At 30.4% G+C, this 15,347-nt stretch overlaps 2 protein-coding genes across 3 annotated transcripts; both read right to left on the bottom strand.

Moving 5' to 3' along the window:
- Positions 1-3,585: 3,585 nt before the first annotated feature.
- On the bottom strand, positions 3,586-6,335 carry LOC114192685 (CRIB domain-containing protein RIC7-like). Its single transcript, XM_028082467.1, has 5 exons — positions 6,112-6,335; positions 5,796-5,974; positions 5,420-5,517; positions 5,256-5,316; positions 3,586-4,117 (listed from the first exon to the last, which is right to left on the bottom strand). Exons 2-5 carry the CDS (start codon positions 5,851-5,853, stop codon positions 3,717-3,719), a joined length of 618 nt encoding a protein of 205 aa, XP_027938268.1. The 5' UTR covers positions 5,854-5,974; positions 6,112-6,335; the 3' UTR covers positions 3,586-3,716.
- Positions 6,336-7,795: 1,460 nt separating this feature from the next.
- LOC114189565 (glycolipid transfer protein 1-like) lies at positions 7,796-14,136 on the bottom strand. Of its 2 annotated transcripts, none has more exons than XM_028078167.1 (7): positions 14,019-14,136; positions 13,064-13,193; positions 12,465-12,520; positions 12,059-12,189; positions 9,076-9,211; positions 8,367-8,498; positions 7,796-8,110 (listed from the first exon to the last, which is right to left on the bottom strand). In XM_028078167.1, the coding sequence occupies exons 2-7, from the start codon at positions 13,179-13,181 to the stop codon at positions 8,075-8,077; spliced, it is 609 nt and encodes a 202-aa protein (XP_027933968.1). In that variant the 5' UTR covers positions 13,182-13,193; positions 14,019-14,136; the 3' UTR covers positions 7,796-8,074. The 2 variants fall into 2 exon arrangements, with proteins under 2 accessions (XP_027933968.1, XP_027933967.1); XM_028078166.1 differs by having other exon boundaries at positions 13,911-14,111.
- Between the last annotated feature and the right edge of the window lie 1,211 nt (positions 14,137-15,347).

Genomic DNA, 15,347 nt, shown 5'->3' with positions numbered 1-15,347 from the left:
AAGGAACTTTGTCGATATTTTTATTTTTTTTAAATGTACATAAAAACACCAGTGATTTAATTAGTAATTTGATTCTTACATTTTTATTTTTGATTCTATTCAGTTCTTATATATTTTGTTTATTCAATTGAGTCAAAAGAGTATATGTTTCAGACGACAATCACACAGTTAAACTTATTTCGGTCAGGCGATCACAACATCGTCAAGATCACTCCATCAGAGCCTAGATATGTTCCCACACGTTGATCATAACTTGTGGTCGTCATCCTTTCTGGTTGCACATGACGGTGCATGTGTCGTCTTTGGCGTCGATCACCTTCGTTGGATTCATCATAGTCTCCTCTCTCTAGATTTGGCCTTGTTGTGTTGATAAGGTCTCTTCCAATTTTTTTGGTTTTTCTCTCTTCTGCTCGTCCATGATTTCTTCCCATTTTGTATCTTCTGACCTCTCTTCTGCCATTGCTGCGTCTGACTTGTCTATATATACTAATTATGTCGGTATGCATTTATCCATTAATAAGTTAGATAACACTAATTATATAATTTGGACATTAAACGTTAAACTTTGGCTTAAAAGTCAGGAGTATGTTGATCACATCACTCAAAAAAGGACTTCTACTGATTCTGCAGAGGATATATTTAACATATTTACTTAAAGTATATTTTTAAGACATTTAGTGTGAAGATATGACCGACTTTCAAAAATAAAGTCATTGGTTGACAAATTGTGTTCAACAACCAGACAAATCCTACACTTTTTATATTTCATGCAAGTGCCTTGTTTGTAAAGGTTTATGGACCAAACTAAAGTCCTAAGTTCTTCCTACTCTTTAGTTGGCATATACATTTATCCATCCATTTATAACATAACTTATACAAGGAAATACATTTTTTTTTTCTCAAGCATTAAAAGTTCCTTTTGAAGTATACTCCCCACTTCAAAAATATTGAGTTTTTCATATTAAAGTGATGTTTTTCTTCTTGTACTTATTTTTTTTCTTAGAAAGTGACCTATTTCTTCATCTCTAATATCTTTCATTTTTTTTCTTTGTTTTCATCGTTCATACACTAGTGCAGGGAAGGGAAATGACAACGGTTATTTCCAGCTTTTGGCCTCGGGTCCGCAACCGCTGCATATACGACTGAGGTAAAAAACTAGTATTTTATGCCTCGGTTACAACCCGAGGCATATTTAATCTTTACTGCCTCGATTCTCACACAACTGAGGCCTAATGAGCATCAGAATTTAAAAAAAAACACGCAGCGGCACCGGAAGAACCTCCTGGAGGTGCGTGCAATGGTGATGGTTGCTCGAAGAACACACAGCGGCTCCGGTGGCAGTGCACAGCTCCTCCACGGTGCAGCGACGATGGTGGTTGGTCGAAGAAGAAGAAGCCGCGGCGGTGCGGTGCGGTGCAGGCGACGAAACGATGGCCTAGAGCGTCGGAGGTGTGCTGGACGGTGGGAGCTGTGCGGGACGGTGGCGCTGGTCGTTGGAAAAGATGAAGGATGGCCGAAGATGGTGAAGCTCGCAGAGAAATCGGAAAAGATGTCGCTGCACAATGAAGAAATTGGGGTTTTTTAACCCTACGAAGGGATACTGCCTCGGTTATTCGAAACTGAGGCATATTGTACCCTTACTGCCTCGGGTGGGCGCTTGACCAACGCGTGAGTCAATTTTTTTTAGCCATATGCCTCGATTGGTATGATAACCGAGGCATAAAAGATGAATTTAATTACGAAACTGTCACCGCGTGCTTATATGCAGTGGATCCGCAAAAAACCGAGGCATATACTGCAATGTAAATGCTCCCAAATGCACTAGTGATAATATGGGTTTATATAATTCATAATTGATTGGAAGTCATGTTTGATATATTATAATTTTAAAACATACAACTAGAAATATATTGTGTCTATAATCTTGACGGGTGATATTAAATAGATTTATAGTTTTAGACATTAAAATTATACCATGACAACTCTAATGTTTTATTTGTGTGGCTAAGAAAAAAAATTAAAGTGAAAGTAACATAACAACAATATTAAATATTTAGCCATAAAAATATATGTCAAGAATAAAAGAATTGATGATAATTATGATAGAATCCAAATTATTAGCTAATCAGTAATTAATCTCCTATAATTAAGCTAATCAATATAATTAGGTTATTAAATATTTTGTAATTATGTTGTGCATAATTACATGCCTAATTTAGATCATTCTATTATATATACATATCCGATGCATAATAAGACACACATTCAAATGTCAAATAATCTTCCTCTCTTACATGTTATCATGAGTCTCTCTTTGATCATAATATCATATCAATGATATTAGTCTTCATCTTTAAAATTTTTGTTTTAATTTTAAACTAATTGTTTCCTTAAACAAAAAATATTTAATAAAAATGAAAATTTTAATAAAAATATCATTATAACTTTTATATACAAATTAAATGTAGTCTCAATTTAAATGGAGACAAGATTACTCCATTTAAAAAACAAATTTTGGAATTAAATTGAACAAAAATAACAAGTATATGTATCAAATTAAATATAAAACATTAATCCTGACACGTGATATAAGACTGGGTTGACATATGAACATTTAAACAAAAAATGAAGTCACATATGGTCGTTACGATTGATTACTGTTGATTATTTAAACAGAATTGTCAAATTGAACAAAATTGACAAAAAATGGATTTAATTGAACAAAAAAAATATTAGAATTAAATTGACAAAACTGAATAAAAATATGAACTAAATGTATATTTTAACTTTATTTTTATAGTCAAAGAACATTTTCATTGATATTTCTAAAAATAAAAAATATTTTCTCATAAATGTTATATTGATTAAAAGAATATTATCCATTTATTTGAAAAAATATATATTTTAAAGTTCAACTCCACCCCTCTCAATTTCAAAATTTAATTCTAACAATATTCACATGATATATCTTAGTTTATTAACATGTTTATCTTAAAATCTCTAGTTATTTTTTAAAATTCAATTTATCTTTTGGTACTCTTTTTACGTGTGATATAAGTTTTTAAAGAGGTATATGATAAGATATTTTTAGTAGTAAAGTTGAGTATTGAAATACAAGTGAATTAGCTATTATAAACACGAATTCTTGAGATTAAATTTTCAATTTAAATTGATGGACTTCTCTTAAAGTATTACGATTATTACTAAGTTGTATTTGTGTTCCAACTTAGTGAATTTCATATACACTTAACCTAAGCATCACATTAATTTATTAAGAACAAGTGTTTTAAGTTTTTTGGCTATTTGATATATTGCATGTCACATCATTCATACATGTATTTAGAGTGAAAAATATTAATAACATGTCTTGCATATAAGGATTTAGTTCCCATGCATGCTTATGTCACAAGTACACATTATATTCATGCTTCAATGGTAATTTTTTTTTATTAAGTTATTTATTTTACAACTTTAACAATTTAATTTTTTCTTTTAATTCAGATTAAATTATGATAGTGACAAAATGAAACCTAATACATTAATTTCATTGAATAAGAAGGAATTGAAGTTGAAATCACACTTCAATAAAACAATTGCATAAAAACCTGAAATAATAATTTACAATTTGCAAAACAGCATATCAATCTTTCTCTTTTCTCTCTCTCCCTCCCTAAACTCTTTCTTCACATATTACTCTCTCTTTCACTCAGCCCAATTTAAACCCTAATGGGCTCAAGGGGCCCACTTTCAGAACCAGACCCAAAATCTGAAATCGAAATGTCACTTAGAGAGTCTCCTTTCGACGATCTTCCCGATTTCTTCACGGAACCGTCCTCTAAGTTCTTCGATTTCCGCCGGCTGCCTCTCGGCGGCATATCCTGGGAGGAAGGCGATTCACCGCCTGGGTTCGACCCGCGCCGGTTTCGCCGGTGGCGGGAGCCGCCGGTGGAGGAGTCTTGGTTTGAGGTCTCTGAGGCCGTGTCGGAGGACCGCTGGCTGCGGCGCGTGCCCTTCGGTCTAGGCGCGTTGTTCTCCGCTTCCATGGATTGGTTACTACGGGACTTGGGAACGGCGTTGTGGCGGGACTTCGAATTTTTCGAACTTTTCTCGCGTTCACCTGAATTTCAACCAATAAGAAACCAAATCAACAAATTGTAGAAAAGATTTTAGGTCAAAATGGTTTTTTTTTTTTTCACTCCCTTTTATTTTTACCAAAATTAATTTTAACTCTTTTTATCTAAATTTTAGTCTTTTATTTCCTACATTTAAGTTAACATTGTTCTTTAATCTTTGTGTTTTATTTTATTTTAAGACACTTTTGAAATCTTTTTTAGTTTAAGATGCGAAATTATGCTATTCGAGTGCACAAAATCTAGAACCGTTGTCTTAATTTTGGAAATTAAAGGTTAATATGAATCATGATAAAGGACAAAATGAGTTTAATGATAATATATTTTTCCCAAAATTTTATGATATTAGTAACCCTAAGTTATTTTGAAGAAGTTAAGTACTACTTCTTCATGATATTAAAATCTATTTAAAGAATTAATTTCTTGCCAAATGCATAGAAGTATGAGAATTAAACTCCTGGTTGCATGCTTAAAATAAATAAATATATATATATATATATATATATATATATATATATATATATATTACACCAAATGTAATATTTTATATACTTTCTTATTCTTAAAACTATTTAAGAAAATCAAATTTAAAAAAATGGTTTATTCATTGTAAATTATATTATAGTATATTACTGAAATATTTTCTCTTAACCTTATTTTCCTATTCTTAAACCAAATGAAACATTTCATTTTTCTCCCTTCGTCTAAACCTCATTATAAAGGGATTTAAATATTCCAAGAAAGATATATTGTGGACATGTTGTGTGTAAATATATCTTCTGCACATAATTATGAAAAGCCTATAGATTTTAAATGTTCACAGTGTTTTCATTAGAATATGTTTTTTATATTTAAATATTAAGAATGGAGAATAAAAATTTTCATTTTTAGAAATAAGTGTCAAACATGTAAAAAACATGTAAAATACCAGTAACTAAAAGATAATAATATTTTGACTTATAAATTTGGATAATTTTTTCTTACATATTATATCTTTAAGTGATTTTAGAAAATTAAAAATGAGAAAAATGAAAAACTACTAAAAATTGACACTTAAAATTATAAGAGAAAAGTGTTAAAATTTAATAGTCAAAATATATTTTTTTAAGAGAAATATGTTCAAACCTTCTGGATTAGGGTTCCCGACTGATGAGGTTTCTTTAGTTCCTCCTTTGAATTCTGTCATCTGCATAAAGATTTTAAATTGCACACAAACTAATAAAGTTTCTTAATTAAGAAAGATTTATGACCTAAACAAAAACTGAGAGAGTAGAGAAAGAGAATAGTACCCAGCTTGGTGCATTTGCTGATGGATCATCTGATCCAATATGTGCCACATGTTTTACATCAGTTGGCATCCCAATTTGAAACTGTTCTTCTTTCTCGTCTGCAACAGAGTTATCACCATAATTTGTAGTTTTCATTTTTCAAATTCTTACCATAATTTTTCAGTTTTCTCATCATCAACCAAAAGGATGCAACAAAACTAAACAAGTTTCAGAAAAAAATACATCATTATATGGATACAACCCTCTAACGAAAGCATTTCTCTTCTATATATCAGTTTTCTACCTTCCATGTGTGTTTTTCTCTTTATATATATATTCTTAAAGAAAAATGTAGTTTTGATTTAAATCTGTGTGTGGGAATGGAGAATGCACTTACCAAATATTTGGGAAATGTATTTAAATCCTTTAAGGAAGCCTTTCACCTTGGTCGACATTAATCAATGTAAATAAAGTTTTGTTGATATATATAAATATATATATCTACAGCAGAAATCTTTCAGTTAAAATATTGGTGCTGATTGTATTCAATATTCAATGGAATAAGCTAAAACCCTTCTGAAAAGCAAAGAAAAGAAGAGAAAAAAGTGAGTGAATTGATAATGAATATGATTTTGATTGATATGAGACATTGAGAAAGTTTTTTTCTGTTACTGTAAGAAAAGAAAAGAAAAAGAAGAAGAAGAGCTATATACCTGTCTAGTTTGAGAAGAAAAGATTAAATTAATCATATTATGTATATGAGTTTAGAAAAGGTGGTAATATTGTTGAAATCTCAGAAAAGGTGAAGCATGAAGAAGTGAGGAAGCATTGAGACAGAGACATGCATGCATGCAGAGAAAAAGATATGCATGGTTGGTTGGTTGGTGTTGGTGGTTTGTGTGGGAGAAATAACCAACCATGAAGAGGGAGTCTTCAGGGTGGCATAATCTCAGAAGTGAAAACAAAAACAAGATTGGTTTTTTAGCCACCACCCTCTTCCTCAAATCAAAACCAGTAGCTCAACGTGTTTTTAGGTGAAAATCCAGCTATGTACCACTGTATTTTTCAGGTGCAAAACCTATATTTGGGACTCTTATCTTTTCTAAATCAAAGGTTCACAACTCATTCTTGGTGAACCATACAAAACGTAAAACCTCAACTCTTTCTATTATTAAGACAAATGTTTTATCCTTTCAACTTCTTACCAATTGTTTTGTTTATTTTTAGAACGATTGTATTTTAACACTTGCATTTTCTTTCTACATTATTCAACTCATTTTTATTATACAAAATAGTTATCAATACTGGATGTAAATAAAATATTAATCATTTAACAAAACATTATAGAAAAATGTATGTACAATAAGATTGAGTGACGTTACAAAATCAATTTGTAATGTGATATTTCTATACACACGAGTAGAACTTCCAACGGTATTCTAAGTCTTGATGTAAACATTTGAAAACAAAATTAAGAAAATGTGTACCTTAGCTTTCTAACACAAAAATGAAGAATTTGTTTTCATGAAGTAACAACACTCCCCTTGAGTACAATAGTTGTATACCGGGAGAGGGAGAAACAATTTTGAATATTATTATTATTATTATTATTATTATTATTATTAAGTATTTCATACAAATGTTTAAAATTTAAAAGTTTGAATTAAAGAAAAGGAAAAAAAAAATAGTTATGAGAAATGTATCTACGATGATGTAAAAATAAAATAAAATATTACATTTTCAAAGTTAAAAAATATTCATTCTCAAGTCTAATTTGAATACAAAATTACCAAGAATGACTATTGTCATGTGAAAAATTAGTAATTATATATATATATATATATATATATATATATATATATATTTGAAAACACAAATTGGTATAAATTTTAAGAATTGAAGTATAATTTTTTAAAACTTACACGTGATCAAGAAAATTAACATTTTATACAAAGTTGGTGATTGTATTTAATTACAAAGAGAGAATTTTTTAACAAGAAAATTTTGAAAAAATAAAACAATTTAGTAAACTTTATCAATACAAAAAGGGTTAAAAAATTATTGTAAGAAAGTGTTGATCATATATTATCATATACATATAAATTATTATTATCGATAAAAATACATTTATAAAAAATTAGATCATCATTATATAATGATATTGATTATTATTTTTTTAGTAAATTATATTTGCATTCTGTGGGTTTTTTTTTATAATTTTTTATATTACACAGTTTTTTTATTTTTATTTTTATTCTTTTTGGTTAATGTGTTGCATTTACCCCTTACAAAAGACACAGGGTCTGACGGGCTTTTGATTGGATAGTAAGATATAAATGTAATAATTCAATCGAATTGTGACTCACAAAGATATGTGCAAATCTCAAAAATCACAAATTATCTATAATCTATTCTTGTTACGAATAAAATAGTATTATGAATATCATTGTTTTTCCTTTATACTGTATTTCAGAAAACAAGTTCCTAAACAACTAGCCTTAACCTTAACCTTTGTAATAAACTAACTAATAGGGACCAACTTTGATGTCACAAAGATACAGTGTAAGATCTTAATAGAGTACTTAGCAGTAAAATTGATGCTTGTATATTGTGCTAGTAAAATGGATCAGAGCATGTAAGAGCCACTAATCGAATTTCTGACCACGTATCTGTGGTTCATGATGCTTTCATGTCATCCAAGCGAAAACGAGCCTGTTCAAAAAGAGAAGTTTCATGAGTTCATGGGTGAAAGGTTTAAAATGGATAACACAGGTCATCACTGGTCTCAATTTTCTTCTCAAAAAATATAGCTTTTGCATTGGTTTGAAAATTGTATACTAACTTTCCAAATATTAATCATTCACTTCAAACTTAATTTTAACCAAAAGAAATTCTGCAGAATCAAGATAATCTAAAAGCAATGTCATTCTACATGCATAAAAATGATCCAATATATCTTATTTCTTACCAGAAACTTGTGATTTTCTTCGAGTAGAGGAGAAAATGCTGTACAAAATTTCTCAATGTCAGCATTGATATCTCCGGTGCCTCCTATCACCTCCATGAACTTCTTCCTACTAGGAGCAAGCTTCATGACAACCTGTAGGAATAATTTGTACAATGTACAGTCAGTTTCTAGTTAAGAAAAAAGAACAGTGGAAAAAGACAAAATAAAACAGAAGACAAGGAAACAACGAAGACACATAGATAAGGTAAAACTGCATGGTATTTAAATGCTTTAATCTAAATTACATGGAATAATGTGAAGTGCGAAGAAACTAGAAGAAGCAAGCTTATTTATTGTTAGTGTAATGTTTTACATGATCACGGCATCATTAAGCTCATTTACTTAGAATTAGAAACCTTAATGCTAAATGTCTCAATACTGGAAATTAGGACAAATAAAGCAATAACATTGAAACTTATACTATTTCATACAACATTGAATATGAAGCACTGTCGTGATAAAGTGCAGAGGTGGTAGAAAATTGACAACACAATGATGCAAATGGTAAACTCAACATGACTTTCTAGGAAGACTATTTCAATGTCCAGCCATTGACATTCCACAGATTTGCAAGATGATTTATAGACCTCTAATAACTCAATAAGCTGTATTTTGTGTTTCTATCGAAACATTCAAGATTATATCAACAAAGAATTAAACATAAGATTACAGAGAAGCTTGAGCTAGCAAGCCAGCCATGCCACTTCTTCAGAGTCTTGTTATAGGAATCAGTACAAGCTTGGGACATTGTCCAATCTTCCTGGTCGATTAAGTTTCGGAACAAAGCCACCAAGAAATCCATTGCCCTGAAGATTTTACCGGTTAGTGAAATAAACGTAGCATAAATAATATTATTGCAAGGATAAATATGGCAATGACAACTAGTACTCATTAGCCAAGGTCTCTGACAACCAAATAAAAATAATTATCACATTAATGTCACAACAACTTGAGAAAGATAAGCAGAACTAGCTGAAGCTTCATAACAGTCTCAAGAAATAAAAGATAAAATCTAATTGAATCAAATTTAAAGGATTCATCATAGTTTCATACAATGACAACACAAGTTCCTGATATGTTGGAGAAAGCTAAATGACCATCATTGTACTCTGAAAAAAATGAAGCCTACAAAACGAATATTTAGATCTAAATCCCTTTTATGGTTATCCCTACGATTCCCCTTTAATTGTCCTCAACCTCTATTTATTGGGCTTTCTATTGGTCTTCATGTTATCAGCTCTTCTCACCGAAGCTTCTATTGGTCTATTTCTCACATGGTCAAGCAATCTTCAGAAAAAAATTATCATCTTTTTCCTCACCCCCTACTTTCTCCCTTATATTCTTTCCTAATTTTAAGCTTTCTTGTATGTCCACTTGTTTCTCTTTCAAGGCAGTAATGTTCTTGCAAAACATAGCTATTTTTGTTGCTATAAGGTAAAATTTTCCATTGAGCTTTGTTAGAATGTATGAAACTATCTTATAATATTGTAATCATATACTAATATGTTTAGAGCATGGTAGTAAGTATCATATGATAAAGGATTCATATAGCACAATATGATACAATTCGCAATCCCGTGATACAAGTTGTTGGAAAACTCATTCATGCTCCTGAATCAATGCTATATTATTAGTATCACACTTGGAATAGCATGAATCGAAATTGCAACCAGAACTGCATGTGAAACCAAATTTAGGTCTCATTCCTTTAGATCGAAGGCCTTGTATGCTAAGATATTCTTATCCGTGCTTTTGTGGAAGTCTTACCTACCAAGAAAGTCTGACTAAGAAATGCCTTAGCACCTCAGCTCAGTACGAATACAAATAGCAGCAACCATAGTCTGTAGTAATCGTGCAGTAGCAACCAACAACACTTATTTTTGGATGACTATAGTGCAAAGTTTTTTTAGTATCATATAGCCACTGTTTTAAGAACTTTAAGCACAGCAACAACAGTGTTTCTTAGAGGCTGTGTTACTGACACTATGCAAGAAATACACTACAATCACTATTTTTGACTATTCCGTTGCTATTAATGATATTTTTGCATGTTTTTATGTCTTATATTTAAGTATATGGTAAATTTTTTAAATGTTTATGAATATTACTATTCACTATATGAAATGATTTATGGTTTAAAATACAAGCTCTCCAATACATAATTTGTCTATCTAGATTCAATTAACATGGCTTAGAGTACCACAGGATTATTCAGAGTATCTAACATATAAGAGGTGACGAAACAAAATATCAAGCCTAATATGGGATGCAGACTATAATGAGTCTGGTCAAAAAACACAATTCAATTTATGTCTCCAAAATGAAGCATAAACCCAGTGAAAACCTGAATAACTTTTTAGCTTTCAGCAGTTTTTTTATCAGATCAGGTTAAATGGGTCCACATTTACTTTTGACTTAACGTAAACTCAAGCTCTATTCGTTACCAATTTGGTTCAAAATAGTCTGGTTAGCTGACTCATTTTGTCAACTCTAAAGAATATGAAGATTGCATCTTAAACTATTTTATGTTATCTTTGAGATTAATTCTTAGGGTTAGCTTATCTATTTTATTAGTTTCCATGTTTCCTAGTATCATTATTTGTTTAATATCTAGTTAGGATTACTATTATTATAAGTAACTTCAGGATTTGTGGACAACATCATCACTTGTAAGTTTGTAACAAATCACAATATCAAGAAGTATTTTTCACTTTCTTCCAATCTTTTCCTCACTCAGTACCTTAGCTCACAAAATTTCAGCAAGCTTGATAAGCTCCTTTGGTCACAAATAGGCCTAAATCCTTTTTTGAGTTCATCCACCCATTTTAAATTTTATAATTTACATCTCCCCTTGTTTTTCTACCAGTTTGTGGAGAAAAAACCAAGGTAACTAAACCATGTAGCTTGTGGCATGAAATGACCTCCAATTTCACCTCAAAGCTTGCTCTATTATTTGTCCTATTGAATCACCATTCCACATGTTCAGATTTACTTAATAAAAATCACTTGACTCCAAACCTTTGGCCTACAATACTAGTTTTCCATTTATTTCAAAGAAACTAGATACCAGTTATGGTTATAATCATTTAGAAGTCTTAAAAAGTAGACTTTAAGCTTAATTTAACTTTACAAAACCAGTCTGTGAGATGAGATTTGTATCACTTATATACTGTAAATTCACCTTATTTCTAGTCGATGAGGGATCTCTAACAAGAAAAAAGAGACAGCTGTCTCTACTCGTCCACAACATAAGTTACATAAGAGCATCAAAGCAAATTTGTAATGTTAAACATACTTGTACCTACACCATGCATGTATTCCGTATACATGCATTGATGTTTAATGTTTCTATACAACCTCTATTAATTATGGTCAGTTTCAAGTGACATTAAGATCCAAATTTTGGAAAGCATGCCTCAAGGGACTCTTGAGAGTTGAGATTTCTTCCATAACTTTGTTTCTAAGTATAGAGGCATTTTTTTTTTATCTAATCTTTAACCTGTTGGCCACTCAAACTTCCTACAGGATCCAACGTATGATTGAAATAAAAAAATTAACCCTACTACAAATTTTAGATAAAGTTCTCCAAAAAACAGATTTAGGAATGTCATACCAACAAACACAAGTTAAAGCAACTGCATGATGTTCATTACCTTGTCAGCCAAAGAAGTCCATTGGTGCAACTAGATGATGATTTAGCAGTTTTAGTTTCAACCTCCACCTGTACCAAACTGTACAGGTAGTTGAATCTGGATGGATTGGTGGAATACATATTTTCCAATCTCTGCCGATAAAATCAGAGAGGTATAGAATTAGAACAAATCATATGATCCCAACTTATAATTGTTAAAAGTTCAACTGAAAAACATTTTATGTAAATCAGATAGAAACCCACGAATTAAAACAAAATGAATCACAATCAAACACTATTGAATACATATAGCCATACCATGTTACCACAAGAAGAAGTGAAGAATAATACATTCAAAGCTGCACCAAATCATCTGACAAAGTATACAGTATCATTAGAGTCGGATACAACAGTTCACAAAAACATACCGATACGTTGCCACCTATGTCAGATTTAACAAGGGCCAAAGCAGTTCCAAACTTATCTGTTACAAGAAAAGTGTTAGCTCTTTTAACCATGACACATGTATCCGTTTATACTTAAACAAGCACTAAACCAGGATGCAATGGTTCACAATCTATTGGTGTTTAAAAAGCCGCAGATGCAGAGTTAGGACTGTAAGATAAAAATTACTTCTGCACATTAATAGTCATGGATCTAGAATGAAGATATAGATACCTAAGAGACCAAGAAAGCAAAATTAAAAGTAATCAACAACATTTTATACATTTTATTGATGAGAAAAGAAAAAATCTCGGGATGTAAGCTAACAGAACAGGATCAACAAAAGTCCACCATGGAAAAACTCACATTATGCATCTTACCTGGCTCAAAGAGGTGATAATTCATTTAAATTTAGCAAATATAGTATCATTTAATTGACCACAGATAAAAAAAAAAGGATAATTGGATTATCCCAAACCATTGAAAAGGACAAAATATATATGGAGGTAGTACTCTAGGAAATGTTAGCATCTATTATTTCTTTCTTTTAAGAGCAAATAACAAGGTAATGAACAAGACACACCTAGTACTGGCAATATGTGCTTGCACACTTCCAAGAAATGTTTGGTCAAAATTTCTCCATGCTCAGACCTTACATGCTCAAGTTCTTTCAGTGCAGGAGCGAAAACAGTCCCCTCCATCTTTGGGCTTTGCTGCACGAGACAAGACCAAACAAATACATTAACATCAGCTAAACAGATATCAAATCCAAACATATGTAACTGAAATTCACGTATACAAATATCACCTTTCTTACGCCAAGCAGAAAAATACAGGAATACGAAGCTAAGAAAGAAAAACTCAGAACATCAACGGGAAGAATGCAGATTTTATACAGGTGGAATGTGACATTAGTCATTGGTTCAACAGATACATAATCTATCCTTGTAGCGAAATTTCTAAAGTAGGAAAGTGAACAAAAATTCAAATTAACATCATATTGTATAAGTAGAGTTTTTACTCTATTTTGATAGCTTGTAATATAGGAAAAAATGAATTTCTTTAAATCTCTCTAAAAGTGGTGGTTTTAACTTAATTTCACTTATAACACATCAGAAGCTTGAACTTTGCTTACAACTAGTGATTCTAAAGCTTATAAGGTCATCACAATTTGCTTTCCTACCACACATAGTATGCTGTTAACTGAGATTAGGAAATTTTCAATGAACTAAGACTTTAGATCCTTGGATTTCTGGATGAGACACCCTTTGAGATGCTTAATAAAAATTGACAACTTCACTGAACAAATTGCAAGGAAAAATAAATAATAGCAGATCTTGCTCCTGCTAAATTTCCCTAAGAGCAGAAAATAGCAGGGACTTGCACAGAAATTGAAAGTGAGTTCAGAAAAAAAGAAGAATTTGGAATACCCATTTTCTAGATTTCCAAAAGAAAGAAAATCTAGATTTCATTTGTTTCCAGAAACAATGGGACACGCATTGATCCGTGAAGAAATAGAGAAGAGATGATGTTCATACACAGGAGGAATTGAAGGGACTGTGATCCAAACAGCAATTGCGTTGGAGTTAAGAGATGGGAACAAGATTCGAAGATTTTCCTCTTTCTCCCTCCTTCCATCATTCATTTTCAAGTATATATACGCAGAAGGAACTGCACTGTGAAACAACCAAAAATTATTATAAAACTTAAAAACTCACATTAAAATAAGGCTTAATTAAGTTGTAAGCATAAATTTGAAAACCTTTGCATAGTTTTTTTTACTAAAAAAAGGTTTCTGTAGTTCATTGAATTCTAAAAACTTAACTAAAAACATTTTTGTACTTCATTAAATTCTAAAAAATTTAAATTTTTTTGGTGTTATTAAAACACACAAAAATTTTAATTGAATTTTAGATTTTTTTTTATTAATTAGATCATACAAATGTTAAGTGAATGAAATAACTATTCTCTTATCACTTTACTTAGTTTTTTATATATTTAAAACTTTAAAGATAAAGTTTTTGAAGTCACTATTATATTTTAAAAAATTATGAAAAACTGTGAAGTTAAAGTGTTAAAATGTGGTATATGAAATAGTATTTTTAGTTTGAAAATCGGTTACGTGAAGGTAGTAGTATGACGTCTGTTTAAAAGACAATATCTTTACTTAAATACACAAAGTAGATTTGATTTTTTAAAATGTTTTATTCTTTTCATAATTAAGAAAATGAATTTTTTTTTTAAAACAATGTCTCGAAAAGTATTAACTATTTCTTATGTATTTTCAATGAAATTGAAAAATCAAGATTTACGTAATTTTAAAAAATTATTAAAAAACTATTTAATTTCTTTAGATGAACACGATAAGAAGTGATCTTGATTTTCCATATTTACATTTAGAATGAGAGATTAGGTATTACGTAGTTTTTCCGAAAGAGTTATTCATTTAAAAAGTTTATTTTAATTTTGAAAATTAATTTTTTAGTAGTTTTGAAAAAAAATATTGTATGGAGTACTAAGAGGATACTAAAGTTACATAAATATCCATACCTTTATTTTGAAGACAGTGTGATGAGCGTGTCCATATAAGTACCCAAATAAAACATAGAAAAGCATGTTTTCATTTTTAATTTCTCTTTTTTATTTTTTAATATTTATTATAAAAATGTCATTTTATTATTATTTTAAAACATATTTTTATTTTTATTAAAAAGTTGGAATATATTTGAATATATGAGGTGCTAAATAATAAAAAAGGGCCAAAGTGTAAATACATAAATATGTATTGTAAAATGGAAAGAAATCCACTCAAAACTTTACTTACATAAGTGGTGCAATCAATACCATAGAGAGCCCGGGAGAACAAA

The sequence above is a fragment of the Vigna unguiculata genome, chromosome 7 (assembly GCF_004118075.2).
Source record: "Vigna unguiculata cultivar IT97K-499-35 chromosome 7, ASM411807v1, whole genome shotgun sequence".
In the NCBI taxonomy this organism is placed as follows: domain Eukaryota; kingdom Viridiplantae; phylum Streptophyta; class Magnoliopsida; order Fabales; family Fabaceae; genus Vigna; species Vigna unguiculata.
This window is presented reverse-complemented; position numbering and strand designations above follow the sequence as displayed.

What these genes read in the sequence shown, in the direction of transcription:
- LOC114189565 (XM_028078166.1), bottom strand. Translation starts at nt 13,952, where the DNA reads ATGAAATCTAGATTTTCTTTCTTTTGGAAATCTAGAAAATGG. An exon ending in TTTGGAAATCTAGAAAATGG is followed by an intron (nt 13,194 to 13,910) that starts GTATTCCAAATT and finishes TGTCTCGTGCAG; the next exon opens with CAAAGCCCAAAGATGGAGGG. An exon ending in GCACATATTGCCAGTACTAG is followed by an intron (nt 12,521 to 13,063) that starts GTGTGTCTTGTT and finishes TTCTTGTAACAG; the next exon opens with ATAAGTTTGGAACTGCTTTG.
- LOC114192685 (XM_028082467.1), bottom strand. Translation starts at nt 5,853, where the DNA reads ATGTCGACCAAGGTGAAAGGCTTCCTTAAAGGATTTAAATACATTTCC. An exon ending in ATACATTTCCCAAATATTTG is followed by an intron (nt 5,518 to 5,795) that starts GTAAGTGCATTC and finishes ACTCTGTTGCAG; the next exon opens with ACGAGAAAGAAGAACAGTTT. An exon ending in CAGCAAATGCACCAAGCTGG is followed by an intron (nt 5,317 to 5,419) that starts GTACTATTCTCT and finishes ATCTTTATGCAG; the next exon opens with ATGACAGAATTCAAAGGAGG.